At 39.9% G+C, this 20,970-nt stretch overlaps 1 protein-coding gene across 2 annotated transcripts; it reads left to right on the top strand.

Annotated features, from left to right (window-relative positions):
* The first annotated feature begins 786 nt into the window (after positions 1-786).
* On the top strand, positions 787-20,763 carry slc6a11b (solute carrier family 6 member 11b). Of its 2 annotated transcripts, none has more exons than XM_026348790.1 (15): positions 787-1,027; positions 1,651-1,875; positions 2,387-2,521; positions 2,631-2,771; positions 2,940-3,021; positions 5,390-5,522; positions 8,048-8,182; positions 12,542-12,645; positions 12,933-13,057; positions 14,498-14,610; positions 14,909-15,046; positions 16,558-16,660; positions 17,325-17,425; positions 17,674-17,844; positions 18,557-20,763. In XM_026348790.1, exons 2-15 carry the CDS (start codon positions 1,665-1,667, stop codon positions 18,698-18,700), a joined length of 1,836 nt encoding a protein of 611 aa, XP_026204575.1. In that variant the 5' UTR covers positions 787-1,027; positions 1,651-1,664; the 3' UTR covers positions 18,701-20,763. The 2 variants fall into 2 exon arrangements, with proteins under 2 accessions (XP_026204575.1, XP_026204574.1); XM_026348789.1 differs by having other exon boundaries at positions 1,648-1,875.
* The last annotated feature ends 207 nt before the right edge of the window (positions 20,764-20,970 follow it).

The following is a 20,970-nucleotide window of genomic DNA, read 5'->3' as shown; positions in this document are numbered from 1 at the left end:
AATGTCTGATTTTCATGAGTTATTTTTAGTACATTTTTTATTTATTATTACTTTGGTCAGTGTCAAGTTATTTCTGTGACCTTTTCTGTCTTTAAGGGAAGAGTGCCAATAATTTGTTAAGTTTATTTTTTTTAAATACAACTAGATAATGTAGTAAATATGTACACGGCATTAAAAAACACAACATATTAGAAATAAAATTGCTTCTGTAGGCTAAGGTGATAAAGGAACAGTTTGGACAAAAATACCTTAAATTTACTAATTGAGTTCTTGAATAATAAACTGTTGTTGTGCTCTCCGGTGGTTTATAGATATAATATTGACTGTACTGTGTTTTATTTGTCAACTAACTAATATGCTGATACAAATACATCTGGGATAAGTTAATATTAACCATATAGACTTGATGAATTTGCATATACTAAAGCTCTGGTTCATGTATTTGTCCAACAGCATGCTGTACTGCCTGTTTATATCTAGTGACAGTCATGAACGACTCTCCATTAATGGAGGTCATTTTAAATGAGTAGAATATGATGTATGAAGGAACACTGTCAATATTATTCGTCTAAAGAAATCTAATAATACAATATCATGTGATAATAAACTATTTAACGTAGCCATCTTTTCTCTGGTGTTTGTCCTCATCTCCTCATGTCACCCTGCTCTCTCTGTGCCGGGGTAACACTCATGGGAGAGCTAGATTGGTTTCCACATGGCTTCTGTCCAAGTCGAGGCGCTTGAGAGTGGACCGCTTGGAGAGTGGGAGCGCAGTCGCAGGTTTTCCATCGCCTGGTGCAGGATCTCCCGTCACTCTGCCACGTCTGGGATCTTCCTTTATATACACAGGACTCGACGAAGCCACTTCACTCACCGCGGATCCAGATTGTTCTCCTTTTCCTCTCTCTCTCTCCTTTCTTCTCACCCCCTGATCAGACCTAACCATCCTGTGTTGTGTGAAGACAATTGTTACTGCGCATCATCGCGGGAGCCAAAAGGAGGTCTGCCACTGATCCACAGGACACTGGTGAGTAGAGAGAGGCACAAGTTGCATGTCCCTGATTTCTAGTTGCATGATTGTTTCTTTTTCGCACATGAATGTTTATTGGTTTTTTATTGCCATGTGATTCAAAGTTATTGGGCTGCGAACTTCCACACAGCAAATAGTGAACTCATTGGATTTACATTGTAAATGCGTTTCCACATTGGATTATAATATTACAGTGAGCAGGCCTGCAGCATTTGAAGGACTTGGTGAACTATTAAAAAAAAGCCCATTAAAGTATTACTCTAATTTGATTGGACATCACTAAATGCAGTATCTATTCTATTTTACTTTATTCTGAGTTTTCAATACTTAACGAGGTTTTCAATTTGAGTTCAAGCTGCTCCTGTTTTATTTATCTTTATGGCTGATGAAAGGGAGTTACTGCTACATAATCACTAAATATTAATGAGACTGCTCTGACTTGATTTGAGCTTTTGCATACATGAGACTAGACTGTTAGATGGGCGTGGTCTCGCATTAATGCCACAGTCCTATTCAGATTCAGATGTCCTGTGAAAGAGACAAATTATAAAAAAAAGTCCTTTTGAGTTTTGGTTATGAGGTCACTCTTTAACACTCTTTGTTTTTTGGTCTCTCAGCAGGCTGCTCGAGCGTCATGACAGCTGAGAAGAGCGGGCCCGTTATAAACGGTAAACCAGAGGATGGCAGAGACCCAGAGGGGTCCAGCTCCAGCCTTGACAATGGGGAGTACAATGAGCGGGGACACTGGAACAACAAAATTGAGTTTGTCCTGTCTGTGGCTGGAGAGATCATTGGGCTGGGCAACGTCTGGAGGTTTCCTTACCTCTGCTACAAGAATGGAGGAGGTACAGAAATGATCCATAGCTGTGTCTGCAGGATTCACATAAACTATCTGCTAAAGTGTTAAAGATGTTTGGAGGAGGAGGAGAAAATTAGTGGGCATAGGTCAAACTCACTTACAGGAGGCAGGTCAATGCAAGTACTGTACCTTTAAGACATTTCAGGAAAGGATATGATTGTTAAAATGTATAAGAACCTTTGAGAACCGACAATAGAAGTTTGATGTCTTATCTTTTATCTATAATGCACAATCATGTCAATAACAGAGGTGGGATCCCTCATTAGACGCCGTTAGACTGCACAGTAGGGGTACACCTCATAATCTACTGTAAAAAGGTCATCCTGCAATACGAGTGTGGCGTCAGAGTGAGCAGTGAACTGATTCATCTTGTAGTTCTGCAGGCTTGAGAAGATGGAGTTAGGAAATACATGTTGTTATGGGGTAAAAGTACATTTGAACTGGATTCTTATTCCTGCAGAAACAAACTGATGTTCAACTTCTATGTATATTTAAAGGAGCGTTCTTCGTTCCGTACGTCATCTTCTTCGTGTGCTGCGGTATCCCTGTGTTTTTCCTGGAGACTGCCCTGGGTCAGTTCACCAGCGAGGGAGGAATTACCTGCTGGAGGAAAGTCTGCCCGCTCTTTGAAGGTAACAACAAACCTACTTCAACTAATCCACAGGTGCATCACTCACATTGGTCCATCGATACTTTGAACATCTAGACATGCACTTTCAGTGTCTTCTCTTGCCTTTCCAGGTATTGGTTATGCAACGCAGGTGATCGAAGCGCATCTAAACGTGTACTATATAGTGATCCTAGCCTGGGCAATATTCTACCTCTTCAACTGCTTCACCACGGAGCTGCCGTGGGCTGGCTGTGGGCACTACTGGAATACAGGTAGGTGGAGAGGCAGGGAGATTTGCAACCACAAATCATCCTGTGCATTGATTTTGTTGTCAAGAATAGCAAAATAAAAAACAGAAACTCATACCTGATCAGCAGCATGACGTGCACCTCTGCCTGATTTATTCTCCCAGAAGCAACAACTTTTTTGTTTTTCTACAGAGAACTGCGTCGACTACTATGGAGAAAATGCCACTAACATCACAAACCTCAACGCAACCTCTCCAGTCATTGAATTCTGGGAGTGAGTACATTTATTATTTCTAATTCTTTGTTGTTGTGACACATCTTTATGTTAGACTTTGTTTATTTTTGCAAAGTCACATTAAAGAATACAGTATGATGGTGGCCTTTATCTCAGTGGGTATGAAATATTCACGGACATGTCGTTCATTTTATGACACCATGACCAGATGCTTTGTCAGTTCAGGCCATCTTTAACATCTCAAATCCTCCTTTCATGTCATTATCAACCATATTGTTGTGAAGCTGAGCTGCCAGCATCTCCAGACTGTTTCTCACCCCCCAATAATTAGTCAGCCCTTTTCATATTTGTATGTCAGCAGGCCCTAGTAGGCCAGCTGTCACCCAGCTAGAGCCATGTGTGTGGCAGTGGATCAGGCCTTGTCAGTGTGTAATGCTGACACACTTCCTGTCTCGATGCCAGTTGCCACTGTTTACACTAGTGGGTCAAATGTTTCAAACTAGAAACTGGATTTCAGTCGCATCAAGTAACTTGTCAGCTCTGAACTTGTTGTTTGTTTTATTCTGTATAAATCAAATTAAATGAGACGATTGGTGTAACACAGATTTGATTTAGCAACATAATCCTAAAACCATAAAAAGACATGCCCAAAGATCCAACCACCATGTTGTTGGCAAAGAACAAATGACGAGGGCTGGTTAATCCATGCCAAGGCAGACTGCTGGGATTTCCACTGTACTGTATATACAGCACAAACTGAGCTGTAAGCTAAGCTGTATTTTATAATCTATCATTTTTTGTATTTTTACTGTACTACATCATAATGTTGCATGTTCCTTTAAAACACAAAGTGGAATGTTATATCTATGATAACATAGATGCTACCAAACATAATCTGTATGTTTATGTGGAAAAACAGGATAAAAAAAAATTTTCTTTGGAAAAAATGACATATTTGGTTTTAGAAGATTAACGTGATCAGGAAGAAGATACTTAGATTAGTTTGTCCTGTACTGAACCAATAAAATCATCAGATACAAAATATCTGCTGCTCTTTGCACCCATATAAACCCAATTTATATAAAGTTTGAATGTGCACAAGTATATTTACACACATTAGTGTTCACATCTTGCCCTTTTGGCTGACCAGGAGGGACAGGGCGGCTGTGCTGGACCTAGATTGTGGCCGGTCACCAAGAACATGTCAGGATGATCAATGGCTAGTCAGGAGCTCTGGGGGTGAACTCGGTGGCAAAGATTTGGCAGCGCCGTGTGGCTCTGTGGCTCCGACTCTTGCTTCTCATCCTGCATGAATGCTGTTGTTTGGCCATGCTTCAACAAACAGGAAATGCACTGTTGATTCACCACTGCTGACAACCTATGATGTCATTATCACAGATAACCTGCCCAAGTTTGGTGTCGTAACCACAGTTCTACGAGAACAAACTGCTATCTCTATCAGATTAGAGGCCTGATACTGCTACATCCTCATGCGGAGAATATCTTTCCGTCTTCTCTGTGAAACAAATGTTTAGAATAGTGCTCTATAAATATATTTATTATTATTATTATCTGACAGTCTGCTGAGTATCCACAGTAGCCTAAGCACAGGCGTGGTGGTTTTCCAGGGAGAGGAAACTAGTTGGTCATGGGGGTGTTCCACATCTTTTTACTAGGATGATGTTGTGCACTTGGGGACAAGTGAAGTAATCGCTGCTTGCCAATTGATGCATTAACAATCTTGTAGTTTCATCAGAGACTGCCAATGATCAGCTAACAGGATGGAAGGAAGAAATGGTAGTATATGTAAACAGTTGTCCTGTAATGCTGTCACCGCCCTCCATGTTGATGCTCTTTTAGACACTGACAGAAATTGATGGGTGGTCAATGTGACCTCAGCAGCCTCAGCTCATCCTGGGAGAATAAATAAGTTATATGAAATTTCTAGTATGTTGTTCTGCAGTGCAGAACGGATAAAGGAGAATAAAAGGAGTAATAGTTTTCTACTCTCAGTGTCATTTTAATTACACATTATATTTGTAAGATATGAAAATGAACCATTAGTATACTGTGCTAACTGGCCTGATGGTGTTTTGAAATGGCAGTGTACAGTCGTATATATGGGGGGTGGAGACACTAACTTAGGGAATTTGGCTAACCGGCAGCAGAAATGACATTACTATTTATATTTAGCAGCCTCGAGAAAGTATATATTTTTCATCAGAGTCCCTGAGTGTTGTAATTTATTTAGCACAGTTTGCACTTACAGGAAAAAAAAAAAAGCTCTGCAGAAGCTCTATGAATAAAAACTGCTTCAACTTTTTCACAGAGCTCCTACATTATTACACAATATCACTAAAATGAACTAAATACTATAAAATCATTTGTGTTTTCTGCGCCAAAACAGACGCAGAGTACTGAAGATATCAGATGGTATTGAGCACATGGGGGGGATGCGCTGGGAGCTGGCTATGTGTCTGGCCCTGGCCTGGTTCATCTGCTACTTTTGCATCTGGAAGGGGCCCAAGTCAACTGGCAAGGTGAGACAGTAAATCATGTTTGCTATTGTATGTTTTTCTGTTTCTGCTGTTATCCCCATTCTCAATGGAGAAATGTGTACATGAATGCATATTCATGCTTCCTTGTTGCTGCTGCCAGTTAATTTTCACACTAAACCAACCATAAGCTAAAACACTTTTCCTTCTTATCCTCAAAACAACTTCCTCACGGGATGCCAAATGCATTCCCCACTGCAACTAGAGGACAAAAGGAGTGTTTGAACCACCCACTTCTACCTTTCCTCACATCACCCATTCCATTTTAATTTCCTCTCTCCTAGTCTCTACTCGCAGCCTTGAGGAGGACAGTAAGGGCTCCTGCACCTTGCTTTGGGTGCTCGGTAGCCCCTTGAGAAACTCCTCAGGCTCAGTGAGCCAGAATGAGTTGAGAAATAGAAATAGAGTGAGAAAATGTGAGGGATGAAAGAGACTAAAGAGAAAAGAGGAGAGGTGTGTGAGGAAAAATTAATGGGCTCACAGTCTACATAACGGGGAAAAAACAGCTAGGCGGCGATGCCTATATCTCCCTGAAGTGTCTTTTGTGTGGCTGTGAAGTAAGAGGGGAGAATGCTTCTTCATGGCTGGGCTTTAGCAGCCGGTCCAAGATTGATTCCTGCATTCATTGAAGCAAAGGAGAGCGTTCATGAGGAGCATGCAGAGTATATCCACAGCCTGTGCCTCTGCTGCCTCTCTCTCTCTCACTCTCTCTTGTGCTCTGAGAAATTAACCACAGCTTGCTCATTGCAAGAGAGAGGTGCTTTCTTCTCCACAGACCCTACAACCCATTCACTTCCAACTCTGCTAAGCTGTTTGCTTTTGTTGGCCGTGTTTGCCAGCCATTCTCACTTCTAAGCCCTCCTGTTAGATTTACGGCGAGGCAAGGGCAAGTTTGACCAGTAAATTTGCGGTGGCTTAAATGTTTACCCGTGGTGAGCTGGAAGCGGCATGTGGAGCATCAAAAGTTCATGGAGAGATTGAATATTGTCCTTTTCATCTCCAGAGCGATGAGAAGAAAGGGAGAGAGAGAGAGAGAGAGAGAGAGAGAGAGAGAGAGAGAGAGAGAGAGAGAAAGAGAGAGAGAGAGAGAAGCTTTAGGGTGTGTAATCGTTTTATTTGACAAATTACAGGAGGGATCTGTTTGGGCATGAGACAAGTTTTCCCACACTTTTCCTGTAGGTCATGCTGAGACTAACAGAGCTTACTGTAGGGTGGACAGTGTCCTCAAGGCTCATGGATTCTTATTGAAACACTCAAAGCAAAATAATTTAAACATCATTTAAATTCATATTATCATAGCTAAAGATGTTTTGGATGTTGATATTAAGTCTGTTTTGGCCTCTGAAGTTCAGATCAGATACTGTCACATGCTAATGCACTCATGCACATATGATATGATTCTATCTGTGTCTGTAGCATGTGCACACCCATTTTTATGTTGTGAATGAAGGTGTGTGTGTGTGTGTTTGTGTGTGTGTGTGTGTGTGTGTGTGTGTGTGTGAGTACTCATGCACTTGCATTCGCATGCTTCAAAGAGAAGCACATTTTCCCACACTGCCAGCATCACTCCTCTGGGCTTCTCCTGTTTAAGAGACGGGGCCAGAGGAGCCTTCTTTTCTTTTGAGTCCCCTGGCCTGGCTCTGCTCTGTCCTGTTCTGTCCTCAATTGGACTTTGACTGGATGCCAACAAGCCAGGGGATGTATGTTGCCCGCCTTTGCCTTCCAAGAGGCCAGGGTCTTTGTTGAAGGGGTTTCCAGGAGTCTTAAGATGTTGAACACAGTTCTACAAAATCTGGACATTTTAGAAAAGGCAGAGATATAGGTGGAATAGTTAGCAAGCATTAGCTACCGTCCAGAGGTTGTGTGTGGCGTTTACTTGCTGTTATGCTGGTGCACTGCATGCTGCTTTACATATCTCTCTGTCTTCTGCATTAGAGGCAGTTTGCTGTGCTACTTAAAGCTGGGGGTATAATTTTCATACATGCTGCATATGCTATTTATGAGAGACCTTCTAAGGTTTTGGCCTCCTTGTTTATGTAAATAATAAATAATAAATAATAAATAATAAATAAGGTGGCCAAAACTCTTTAGAATCATGCAATCCAGTACGACTCCACCACTCTGACAATTATAACAAAAACTGATACTAGGTGATTATACTCACCTGCAGATTTGTCCCCTCTTGTCTGTCTTCTTCACTTATCTTTCCATTCTTCTCTCTTCCTGTCTGAACATGTGCTTGGATTACCATCATGCCCTCTGTCTTTGGGTTTGATCACTTGTTACCAGTTAATTCAGTGGCTTCCTGACATTGTGAAGCAGTGTTTTCAATAGGATGATGTAGAGGGGGCATATTGTTTAGAGGTAAACATTATTAAGTTTGAATGTTGTTGTGTTTTTGTTCAGCTTCACTTTGAATATGTAACTACTGCATCGAGTTCCAACTGTGACTTAGTGTCAACTGTGTTTTTCTATATTCTGTAACACATTAATCTTCTATATCTTCTCAGGTTGTGTACGTGACAGCAACCTTTCCTTACTTCATGCTGTTGATCCTGCTCATCAGAGGAGTGACACTGCCAGGAGCATATGACGGCATCAAATTCTACCTCTACCCGGATATTTCACGTCTGTCAGACCCTCAGGTAGGCCTGGACCCACTGTGTGTGCTTCTTCTTTAAAATTTAATGAATAGTAAATCAGTAAAATAATACCACCTACTGGCATGAACTTATACATGTTGCTGTTTTAACACTTGTCACCTGTCACCTATAGGTAGTTAATGCTACTGCTTCAATTTTTGCAGCGGAGCTGCGATTATCTCAATTTGAATTTAGTTAAGTTCCTTTCCTTTGAAACTAACCGAGACAGTCGTGTGTCCCTCCCACTGCAATGTTCCTTTTAGCCTGCAAGTTTAAAATGTGAAATCAGAACATCCACAAGCTACTGTGATGAAAAAGAAATAAAAATATTACTCTCTAGTTATAGGAAACCAGGTCCAGGCAATGTTTTAAGAGGCCGCTTCACATCATGGACTGTTTAACTTTATATAAGATCTAATTAGCATGATTTATAAAGTAAATCACTTTGTGTATTCCTCGCATTCTTAGCTTCTAATTTTAATATTTCCTGCTGCAAGCAAAAACCACTATAATCATAATTTGTTGTCCCAGACTGATTATATTATGCTTAACCATGTGTCCATTTGTCAGTTAATCTATTAAAGGCAGAAAAACAGAAAGCAGTAAAAAGAAGAGACTCATGGGAATTCAGTAATAGGCCTACCCCTGTCTCTCTCACACACACACACCCATCTGGATAGGAGTAGGTGCCAGGGGGACAGGTGGTGTTGTTTTTTGTGTACTGTGGTTGTGCATCAGTTATTTATTTATTTTACACTATATTGATCCAAAACACCTTTATGTGCAGTACACACATGAGCGACATGGCTATTTCATGCAAAGAGAAATATTCTTGCTATGTTTGTTCCTCTGTTAGATAAAAAAGACTAAAGGTCGCTTCAGCTTGTTATAAAGGTTTGAAATGTTTTTCTGTAGATTTGTGAAGAGACAAACTTGTCATTGCAGGACAGACACGTCTTGCTTTTGATGAAACCATCAAGGGTGAGACAAAGAGTTAGTTTGGGGTTGAACGAACAGGATTTGAGGCTGATAGAGGTGGTGCATTAACACGTAACACACACACACACACACACACACACACACACACACACACACACACACACACACACGGAGCAGACGCCTTGACCTTGTCTGGAAAAGCCAGACAGCTCAGGTCGCTAGGCAACAGTGGACTGGAAAATGTCAGTGGATGTGGTGTCGTGACAACGCGAATCGAGATAGAAGATGAGTCTGAGTGAGAAGGAGACAAGAGATTAGAGTGGATGGATAAAAGTAGTAGATAGAACCATAGTAGTCTGATGGTGTACAGAAACAGAAGAGAAGGACAGGTTACAAAGTACACGCACAGCGATGTCTTACAGCAGCTAAGACTAACTTAAAGCCTTGATACAAGAGGCGTGTTAGATCAACTTTGACTGTCAGTCACTATATGATTGATTATATGATCAGATATGACTTTTGGCCTTCTCTGATTGCTCAGGAGGGCAAAGTTCAGAGGGTATCTGCAGCCCAGCTGTTTGCTGAGTTTGGGTCACAGAAGCCTTTGTTTGGTACAATAAAGTTAGAGTTAAAATTCACATCCTATGTTCCAATAATGTCATCTGTACTGAATCTCTCCGCGTTTGCAAAATGGGTCTCCATTAACGTGGGTGTTTGAAAATCACTTCCTCTTGCTGTCCCATGTGAACATCTGTTCTACACTCTACATAGCAGCTGGCCCGTGGGGTGAGACGATGTGATAACAAGAAAACACTGCCCCAGAGACACTTAGAAAGTAAATCAATCTGTAAAAATAGACGAGCCAGCGTGTTGATTTTTGTGGTGAGAATAGTGTTAGGAACATTAGGCATCATGCTAAAATCTCAGTTTGGATGATGCACTGTGATGTAGTATATAAAACCTTGATACATGTTAACTAACAGACTGTTACCAGGTGTTTTTACATTGATCTTACAGCAATTAATAAAAAATATTTATTTATAGTAAATTTTAAAAAATGATTTGGATTAAGAAAGGAAGTGATCTTTGATTTAGACACAAAGCTTTGTAGCTGTATTCCAGAGAGAAGCATGAATTTAGTGAAGCAAAAAAAAAAAAGAAGAGGGAAACACTTCTACATACAGATAGTGAAGAAGTGAGAAGGAACTGCTTCGCAAACAAAGAGACAAACAGAGGGACAGGCAGAGCAAAGGAGGGTGATAAAGAAGGGCTGCTGTTTGCCAGAGGAAGACATTACTTCTGACACCAATGTTAAACGAGCTTCCTCTGGGACAATCCCAGCTCTGTTCTGTCCAACAGGCTGCGTGCAGAGAGAGAGAGCGTGTGTCTTTTTACTCATGCACAGCCTGAACTTTGACACCTCATTCTTCTGTACCGCTCTTCACCGTCCGCTTCATCATCTCCTGTTCTGCACTGAACTTGTTGTCTTGCCTCCACCCTCCGCCAACCATCGTCTTCGCACTCAGACTTACAGCTGTAAGACTTATTCCCCTCTATAAGACTGTGATACCCAACATAGATCAAATCTGACACTTTATTGATCGAATTCTGACATAATCAGCTCAATGTTTTATGTTTGTTTATACACCGCTCGTTTTAGCGTGTAGAAACCGATTCTGTAACTCTAATGGCTGAAAATCATAAGGGTTTTAGACTTCTTACGTGCCTGTCAAAAAAGTGCAGTCAAAATGAATGAAAACAGTAAAATAATGGGCTTTAAATCAATTGCTGTAAACCCAGATTAGGTAAAGGGGAACAGCAGAGTGATCATTTACATGTAGTCGTTGAACAACTTTCACTGAGGTGTGGATTAGAAGTGGAATCTGAAAGTCTTAATGCTGCACTTCTCACATAAATATGGATCTCATTTTAAAAAAATGAGCGCGAGGAGCACAAGAGTGGTCAATTTACATTACAAGCACACTATCTTACAGTCAGTGTTATCCAACTTTCACACAGTAGAAAAGTTTCCTGGAGCCACAGTCTCAACATAACCAAACACAAGCTGGCTAAATTAGGCACAACATCAACAAGTGATTCTCTCTGAGCCTGGGCCTTTAAGGTTTCCCTGTGCTGTGCGGCCATCAGCCGAGGGTGAACTAAAGGGAACATTAATGAACATTAGGAGAGAAAGGCCTGTTCTTCCTCAGGAACAGTCCTGTGTTTGTGAGGTCACAGAAGTTACCGTGGTTACTCCCAGGAGGGAGCGAAGACCGTGCGTTTGTTAATTGTTTCTCGGTGGGGAAATGAGATTAGTGGATGAATGGTGATGTGAGAGAGTTTTCAAAGAGACATGCTGCATTAAGTTTGAATTCACTAGCACCCCATGCTATCCTGTGGGTTCTAGGGTCCTGTTCTGCGCTACAAACTGGTTTCATAATGCACAGGCTCAGTGAAGAATCAAACACTTTTAAATCCCCATGTAGTCCGTGAATAAAACTACTGTGTAATTTCCGCACAGAGAACGAGAAATGCTGTACTGTAAATCTCTTTACCTGCACTCATCACCGAATATTTACTGCCTGATGCTTTATGTTTGACCTGTCAATGACATGATGGAAAGTAACTTAAAATGTTAACATATTCATTAGATTTCATGACAATCCAGCCCATAGTTCAGACTGGATCAAGTCAAAGCATATCCTAGTAACCTTTTAGCAATGCAGATATCAATTCTTCTGGAACTATTCACTTTCTATTACGTTCTTTTGTTTCTAAATAATCTAATACATTTTTATTTCTCTCCCTTCTCACCATGCTTCTGCTTTGAGTTAGACAGGTAAAAAAAAATACTGGCTGTTCAGGTAAACCTTATGCTATACTATAACTGTCCACAGTTAATCCAGAGCAAACAGCATGAAGGAATGGAGTTAGTGAAGCGTAGTATGAGCTTTCAGGCACTGAGAGACTTTGTAGCTACTTTTACAATGTTAATCCATGATTCATGCTGCTCCACTGTTTGCCTTTCAGAGGGGAAAGAAAATGGTCTGATCTGAGGGGGAGAGAATGAAAATCAGGTAGATGAGAGGTAACAAAGGAGCTTTCATTAAAGCAGATAAACAGTACAACCTTTTGTCATATCATGAGAATCCCTTGGAAATGGGAAAGATTATTCTATTTAATAACAGTCTGTGGTTTCATTTATTTAAATAAACAACACAATCTTGCAGAAGACACATGCAATTTAACCCCAGCATCATCCAACTCTGGACCTTTGTTGCATCTTTTACCGTACCTCCCTTTGGTTCTTTATATGTATTAGAAGTCAGTGTCTTCAACGGAGTAACAAATGGGATGAAATCTTTTAAATAATGATATCCATCTGTCCACTGGACCATATGTTTATGCCCACTTTTACGTCAGGTATGGGTGGATGCAGGAACCCAAATCTTCTTCTCCTATGCCATCTGCTTGGGCTGTCTCACCGCTCTGGGAAGTTACAATGCCTATGACAATAACTGCTACAGGTAAGAATGTGTCACTAGTCACTAGTAGATGAATGGGTGGATGATAATTAAAGCCATTTAAACTTGTCAGCATAAAGATTAGAAGGATACAGGTAAAGCTTGGTGGTGAAAGTTGAGTGGTTGTCCCACGCTGTATAATTTTAGTTTCACTTCATCATAGGTCCGTGTATGAGATTAAATGAGGCTGATGAGAAAGTTTGTCTGTGTTGCTTGTGGTGTGACGTCCAGTGACAGCTCTAACAGGAAGTGTGATCTTTTTCTCCGTTTCTCTCTGTCTTGCTCTTCAGGGACTGTATCATGCTGTGTTGTCTGAACAGCGGCACAAGTTTTGTGGCAGGTTTTGCGATCTTCTCTGTGCTGGGCTTCATGGCCTATGAACAAAATGTTCCCATCGAAGCTGTGGCAGAATCTGGTGAGCGTATAACCATTGTGTTTCTGATTTAAAATGCAAATACTACAAAAAACAACTTTGAGAATTGGAGTTTTAACATAAACTACAATTTAGCCAAAACAGATACTGCAGAGTAGAGAAAGTCAGTCTGATTCTTCTTACCCCCACCCATCTTCCTGTGGTAAAATGGATAAACAGAACCAGTTATATAACTCCATGCTCTTCAACTAAGCTCTTAGACCACTGCATTATGATTTATTTATGTCTGTATGAATGATTTAGTGGATGTGACAGAGCGAAAGATTTGAAAAGTTTGTCTTGTCAGGGCGAGGATAGCTCTTAATGTTTTAAATAATGGGTTTAGATGGTCTGTTGCCAAATGCTGGTGCTAAATAACGCAACAGCATGCCATCTCCTATTTTAAACCAGTCATCTTTATCACATTGTCACAAAAACACACTGGAAATTCAAACTAAGCTTAGAATAATATTCAATTTAATTCAATTTTATTTCTATAGCGCCAAATCACAACAGAAGTCATCTGAAGGCACTTTAACAGACCTTACAAAATATAACTACTATACAGAATTTTATAGAAAACCTCCAGCAGGACCAGGCTCAGGGTGGGTGGGACATCTGCCTCGACCGGTTGGGGTGAGTCAAAAGAGGAGAAAGAAAAGAACAGCAGGCAACAAAAAAACAACAACAACAAGCAGCAAACAATTGTGCAGGTTGATAGGGCCAGTAACTGCACTCTGTGAATATACAGCTCCAAAGCCGAGGATACCTGCAGAAGAGAACAGAGCGGAGGAAGCACAACTACGGGAGAGAGAAGACATAAAGTTACTGACATGCAACAGTAGCATTTGTTGGATAGACAAGAGAAGAGGAGAGGAGCTCAGTGTATCAGTAGAGGTCCCCCAGCAGACTAATCTATAGCAACTAAGAGATGGTTCCGAGTCACCTGATCCGTCTCTAACTATGAGCTAGTCTTAAATGTAGAGGTTGTCTGCCTCCCTGAAACTGAACTGGGAGCTGGTTCCACAGGTGAGGAGCTTGATCGCTGAAGGCTCTACCTCCCATTCTACATTTGGAAACTCTAGGAACCACAAGTAAACCTGCACTCTGAGAACAGAGGGTACTACTTGGAAAAAACAGAACTATGAGGTCTTTAAGATATGAGTATACTGCCTGTCCTACCTTACTGCCCTACCTTACCTATTTGCTTAGTTAAATCCAGGTGGTGACTTTTTTTGGTTTGCCATTGTATATGTATGTATGTTACTAGACCAGTCAGTCCCACCCCTAAGGTCCCTTTTAATGTGGACGTTTATGAAATGAGATCTTTGTAGCCTATGTTGTGGTTATTTCTGAATCATATTTGTCCTGAAAACTCTTTCATGACCATCATAATGTTGTAATCATGAAAATCCTATATGTGGTTGTTCTTTGGTGACACAGGTCCTGGTCTTGCTTTCATTGCATACCCCAAGGCTGTTACTATGATGCCTCTTTCTCCACTTTGGGCTTGCCTGTTCTTTATGATGCTTATATTTCTGGGCCTGGACAGTCAGGTGAGACCCACTTGTGTCACAATATTGACATTACTGAGAAAGTATGATTATGGTCAGTGTAGTTACATTAGAATGATTGGCGCCTTTAAATGGAGTCCTATAAGAACTGGTTGTTTTCACATTAAACAAATGATAGGTACTGTGTATTGCATTGAAACACTGGAAACATTTCTCACATGCTATATTATTGCCTTATTACCTAAACAACACCTAGAGAGATTTTATATTCATCCCTAAAAAGACTAGAAATGTGTTGTATTGAAATGAATGATGAATATAATGTTTGTTTCTGTCCCAGTTTGTGTGTGTGGAGAGTTTGGTGACAGCTGTAGTGGACATGTATCCAGAGACGTTCAGGAGAGGCTACCGCAGAGAGCTGCTGATTCTCGGCATGTCTATTGTCTCTTTCTTCATAGGACTCATCATGTGTACAGAGGTAACGCTCAGCTTTGTGTACATAATGAAAGTCATCAAGTACAGTTTGTGAATAATTTATAATGATGCACTGGGCAACAGTACAAAGACCAAATGGCAGCAGTGATACTCACATGATATAAAGTTGATATTTTGACTTAAGTGAATGTTGAAGTGCAGAAGTTTTATATTATAATACTGCGTTTCTATGTTTATGTACATACATGATCTTAATAATACTGTTTTCACCACAGACAAGAAGAAACGTGTTTATTTTATTCAAGCCATATTTTTATTCTTTGTGTAGACATGTAATCATTTCCATCATCATCATCATCATCACCATCACCCTCATGGCGTCTTCATGACATCATCATGACATCATCATCACCACCAAAACCACCAGATCATGAGTCTGAGATGAAGCCAAGTGAGGTACACTGGTCATCTTTCCCTGTAAATGACACATGGACATTTTATTTGCAACGTTAAAGGGAATTAAAATAGTTGATTTTAAATCTGACAAGAAAAAAACTATTTGTTCTTCAGTTCAGCGTTTATGAATCAGTCCGTACTGCACTTACCTATCGAGAGCAGCAGCTGTTCTCCAGTTCTGCTGCGCTTTTAAGACCTTTCATCATTTTTGTCTTGTTAAAATAGATTTCCTCACAATGTCAACGCCGTCTTTCATCCACTAAAAGCTCTTCATGTCTCCATATGCACTGCTCTCCATCCACCCCCATTGTAAATGTTCTGTACTGGTCTCCAGTGACTCACGATGGTCATAAAATAGGGGAAATAATTTTATTACAATACTGGACATTGTTTGTGCATTATAGACTGCTGCATTGGTCAATATTGACCTCTGTTTGTCGTTGCTCATTCTCATTCCTGTCATCTGATTCCTGATTTCCCTCATTTCCTCCTGCTATGGACACTCTAGACACTTTATTCCTTTTATCTAGCCATCATGAGTAAATGTCACTCAGAGTAAGATTTACCACAGTTCAAAGAATTTTCTGGACATTTGGTTTGATACTTGGCTCAAATCTGGGGCATGAAAGTGAAACATTTTCATGATGTCCGTAGCTGTTTATCAGCAGTTTAGAGCTGTGATATAACCCTACTCTCAAATTCATGTGAGATTTTATTTATGATGGCTCTTTGAGTTTAGTTAAGCAGAAAGAACAGATTTTCCAGAGTGTCTAGGTGGGTAGAGCGAACGCAACAATAGCAAAGTTTGAAGGTGCTGTTTGACATTTTGTGAAATATGTTTAAATATGTTTAATGCTAAATATTTGCTTCCTTGTAGAGAGTTAGATGAAAAGATCTCACTCCCATATCTGTATAATAATAACATGAAAAAATAGACAAGAAATAAACTATAAAAACGTAAATCTTTGGATTATAGCCACAAATTTATACCATCAGCCTCTGAGAAGCTAAATGACTTTACATTTGATGTTATCTCAACAAGTCTGATGCTCACATAGTGGCTGTGACAGACAACTGACACATGTCTTGCTCTGTTAGGGAGGGATGTACGTCTTCCAGCTGTTTGACGCGTACGCTGCCAGCGGGATGTGTTTGCTGTTTGTGGCCATATTTGAGTCCATATGTATTGGCTGGGTGTATGGTAAGCGAAGACTCACATCTCTGGACATAAGAAGTGCCAAATTAATGTTTGCAGTTTGTCCTGTATCCCATTTGTCACTTTAGTTAAAGACAGTTTGTATAAACAGTTTGTGAAGATTCCAGCACAGAAAATCAGGCCACTGCTTAGCAGATTGTGTCAGCCTTCTTTCTGCAGCAATAATATTTCTTTTCTGCCCTCTGCTGGATAATAGGCTCAAATGCAAACAGCATTTAGTGACGTCCAAGGCACATGAATCTATGCAACATTATGTGCACTTTGCTGTTAAGCAAATACAGTATTTTTTCTATTTAATGCGTCATGTAGTGTGTACATTTCTTGGCCTCACTTAGGAAAAAGAATATCTGGTTTTCCTTTCCAGTTACAAATGTCATTACATTTACATTATTGTGTATTATTTTAATATTATTACTATTAATACTATTTTAAACTCACAACCCAATTCAACCCAATTAAACAAAGAAACCCAATTCTGTTAAGTTCAGTATATTTTGCAGAGCTGAATGATTTGACTCAATTGTATCAACATACAGTATGAAGTCTCAGTTTAGATGGTCATATTCTGTCAGAAGACATAAATCATGTCATTATTTAGATGATACGTGCAAAAACAGAGTGACACAAGTGACATTTGTTTGTGTTTTAGGCAGTGACAGATTCTACCTAAATATCGAGGACATGATTGGCTACAAACCTGTCTTCTTCATCAAATGGTGCTGGATGATCCTGACCCCGGGCATATGTGCTGTGAGTCCACTGCAGACACAAAATCAAGAGCAGCACTAGGATCAGCAACAGCAAATAACAGATCATGTAGATGTTCACAATAGTAATGAGGGATAGACCCATGTGGTTTGAATAAGGAGCAGTAATCGAATACTAACAACTTTATTGTCTTTGCCTTTGATGGCAAACAGTGTTTGCTCATTTCTCTCTCACAAATGTAACTAATGATTTCTACTCAGTTATTAACAGTTATTTTTTGTCTGCAACAGGGAATTTTCCTGTTTTTCCTTATTAAATACAAGCCGCTGAAGTATAACAATGTGTACACCTACCCTGACTGGGGCTACGGTATCGGCTGGTTCATGGCCATGTCCTCGATGGTCTGCATCCCTCTGGGTATTATCTGGATGATCTGGAAGACTCCTGGCACCTTCTCAGAGGTAAAAACAAATGGTCAAAAATTTTGAGTCGTCCCTCCAACAGTGAAGAAATGTTTAGTTAATTTCCAACATTGTCAATGTGCCTGTTGGTAAAGCAAACTGTCATTTTTATATTATCACTTCAGCATGTAGGGTTGGCTATTTAATTCATCGTAATTAGGTGTAATATTTATTACAGTACATTGATAGAAGTCAGGTGTGGAAGTTCCTACAAACCAACAGTATAGATTTCTGTCTTTAATGAGAAATATTTTCTAAAAGAACACCACATCTTCAACCCTCGTTGTACTGTAATGTCTGAGGTTTGGTGGGAAAGGAATTCACAGCTCAGGGTCCGAAACTACTTTCTGCATCACTGAATTAAATTTGAGTATTTTGGGGGGTCAACAAGCATCCATAAAAGAGACAATAATACAGAGCCTAGTCGGACTGAAAGTATCTCCTTTAGTTACAAACAAGAACGAACAATCTCAGCAGACACACATTAGTGCTGTGTGACTTGCATTGACTCTTTTGCAAATGTTTGATATCCGTTTTCATGTCCTCAAATAAATCTACAAGACGCCCAAACAGCAGACTGGGGCAGTGTAAAAAACCTTTGTGGCTAGTTAACTGGTTACCATGGATTACTATTATTATTATTTGTTGCAGTAACATTAACTTTCTGATGCTTTTTATTCCGTTTTCTCTGTCTTCATTTCTTCCACTGCAGAGAATAAAGAAGTTGACGACTCCCAGCCCAGACTTGAAAATGAGAGGGAAACACGCTGCTCTCAGTCCTTATGCTGCCAACGATGCAAAGCTCAAGGTTGATGGGAAAATCTCCACCATCTCAGAGAAGGAGACACATTTCTAACTGACCGACCAAGCTGCCAAGATGTCCAACAAACAAAAACTACAACCGTATCCAATACTGCACAAAACAGGAAATGAAACAATTTACTCGGAGTGTTATTTTTGTTTTGTAAAAAAGAAAAAAGAAAAAAGGAAAAGTTATCCCGTGAATATGTAGTGCGTTTCTGTTTTGCACAAACTTTGAATAACACATTTGTTGTTTTCAGTTAACACTGTGACTAAAGCAGCTGTTTCTTTCTTTTTTAACCATTAATATTTTATATTTTTTGTAGTTTGATGACATGCAGTATATGGTTAAAATTTGTCCTGGTACCTTGTCAGTACTGGTCACACTATAGTGTCTGTGCCTTTAGAACAATACCAATGTGTTGTGTTGTGAAAGGCTTACACTGTACATGTATTGGCAAAGTGCTGTGCCTCTCTATTAGGTACTAGGTACCAAAATGTGGTGATCTAAGATGTAGCAGCTTGGACCATTCCACAAAGTTTTGTTTAAGAGAGGATTTGACAGCATGTCTAAGTAATGAGGCTGTAGGAGGGCGCCGAATTCCCCTGCAAATAAAATACAGAGTTATAATCGAAGAGCTTTGCCGTTGAAACCTTGGATGTTGTCTGAACCAGCTGTGATTTGGAACCTTCAGTGATTCCTATTTACTTGAATTCAAAATTGTCCATAAGCAAAAAGAAATGATTGGAAGTATCTTGATGAATGATGATCATCTTAGGAGCTACTGGATCCTTCAGTGCTCTGCAGATTTCCATCGCACTACTCTTTCAAAACAGATACAGATACAGGAATATTGAAGAGGTCCAGGGTTTAAACTAATCTCGCTCTTTAACTTCACATCTCTTTGATTTGAAGATGTGTACATTGCTACAAACAGTAGTGGGGGACTCGCAGGCTGAGTCTGTAAACACACCGCTCCTCTTGCTGTCCTCCTATAAGTACTGGATATCCGTCATTTCACAGTAATTATTCTGAGACTAACACAGAGTGACAGACATGCGTCCAACCCTGCGTTTTTATTTCCTTCTCCGCCTGTAGAAAAGAAGATTGATGCCTATCAGATGAGCATTTCAAAACCCATCTGTCTTCTTATACCCCCTCCCTTTATTCTTTCCTCCTGTCCCCTTCTTTTTTCTGCTGCTGTCCTTCCATCTCATCTTCAACCTCTGGTTGTCCGCATCTTTCAGTTTTCTATTTCATCACTCAGCTATGCATCAGCCATTGTCTAACTATTAATTAGTGTTTCTGTGGCATTTCTTAAATCATATCTTTTAATTTAGCTCTCTCTGTCACTGCAGGAGTGAAAGCATTGTCTGTCCCTGTCATCCATTTAATTGTAGTAAACGTCGATGAGCTGGTCTCATTGTTCAGGTCAATATCAGTCCCTTAGAGCTCCATACAGTCAGCGCTCAAATAACTCTGAGTCGTCCTTCATTACTTTGTCCGACTTTCTCGCTTCCCGTCCTTTCTTTCCTCTGTCCTTGTTTCCTGATGAAAATGCAATCAGAGGAGAGCATCTGAGGGGATGAAACTTAAAAATGAATCTCTTTACAGTTTTTCAGGAGGAGGCAAAGAAAGCAGGGGATGAAATAAGGAATTGATGAGCTGAGGAAGTGCACGGTCGAGGAAGTAATGAGGGAAACTGAGGAAGTGTTTAGTGACTGAGGCCCCTCCTGTCTAAGCTGTGACGTCCTCTTAAACATGTGATCGGTCCCCCTGGTGTGATTGCATTGTGGCATTATCACTTCCTCACTGATGTCTGTGCAAATTAATAGTTGTGTGCATCAGAAGTTATAGCCTGCTATTTAACACTGGTCATGTTGATGTATATTTTTACATCTCTTTCTAGAAACCTGTGGTCTATTTCTTGAGATGAATATGTTTAAAAAAGAATTACTGTAATAAAAAGAATGTCTGTTTTGACTTTTGATATGTCGCTCAAAAGATCTTGTTATAGAAATATAATGAAATGTGAACTGTTCTACACGAAATTTGGTATCCACAGGACACATGAACTGTCTGCTTACTCATTTATAAGAATAAATATTATAAAGGAAAACTGGATTTAGGCTCTGGTGTGTTTTTTATTTGACTCAATCCCATCACTCAGCTCGACAGTTATCCTAAGAAACTATAACGAAGTACAGCTATAAAAAAAGTAAAACAAAAACAACAATACCAATGATTCACGTGACTGAGTAAACGTGTGTGTGTGTGTGAAATATTTGTGAAATAATTGACATAATAATAATTAACAAAATAAT

This window comes from Anabas testudineus, chromosome 5, assembly GCF_900324465.2.
Source record: "Anabas testudineus chromosome 5, fAnaTes1.2, whole genome shotgun sequence".
In the NCBI taxonomy this organism is placed as follows: Eukaryota; Metazoa; Chordata; class Actinopteri; order Anabantiformes; family Anabantidae; genus Anabas; species Anabas testudineus.
This window is presented reverse-complemented; position numbering and strand designations above follow the sequence as displayed.

Bases quoted from the DNA above. Each gene is read 5' to 3' on its own strand.
- slc6a11b (XM_026348790.1), top strand. From the start codon at position 1,665: ATGACAGCTGAGAAGAGCGGGCCCGTTATAAACGGTAAACCAGAGGAT. The intron at 2,772-2,939 runs GTAGGTGGAGAG...GTTTTTCTACAG, and splicing joins TGGGCACTACTGGAATACAG to AGAACTGCGTCGACTACTAT. The intron at 17,845-18,556 runs GTAAAAACAAAT...CTTCCACTGCAG, and splicing joins CTCCTGGCACCTTCTCAGAG to AGAATAAAGAAGTTGACGAC.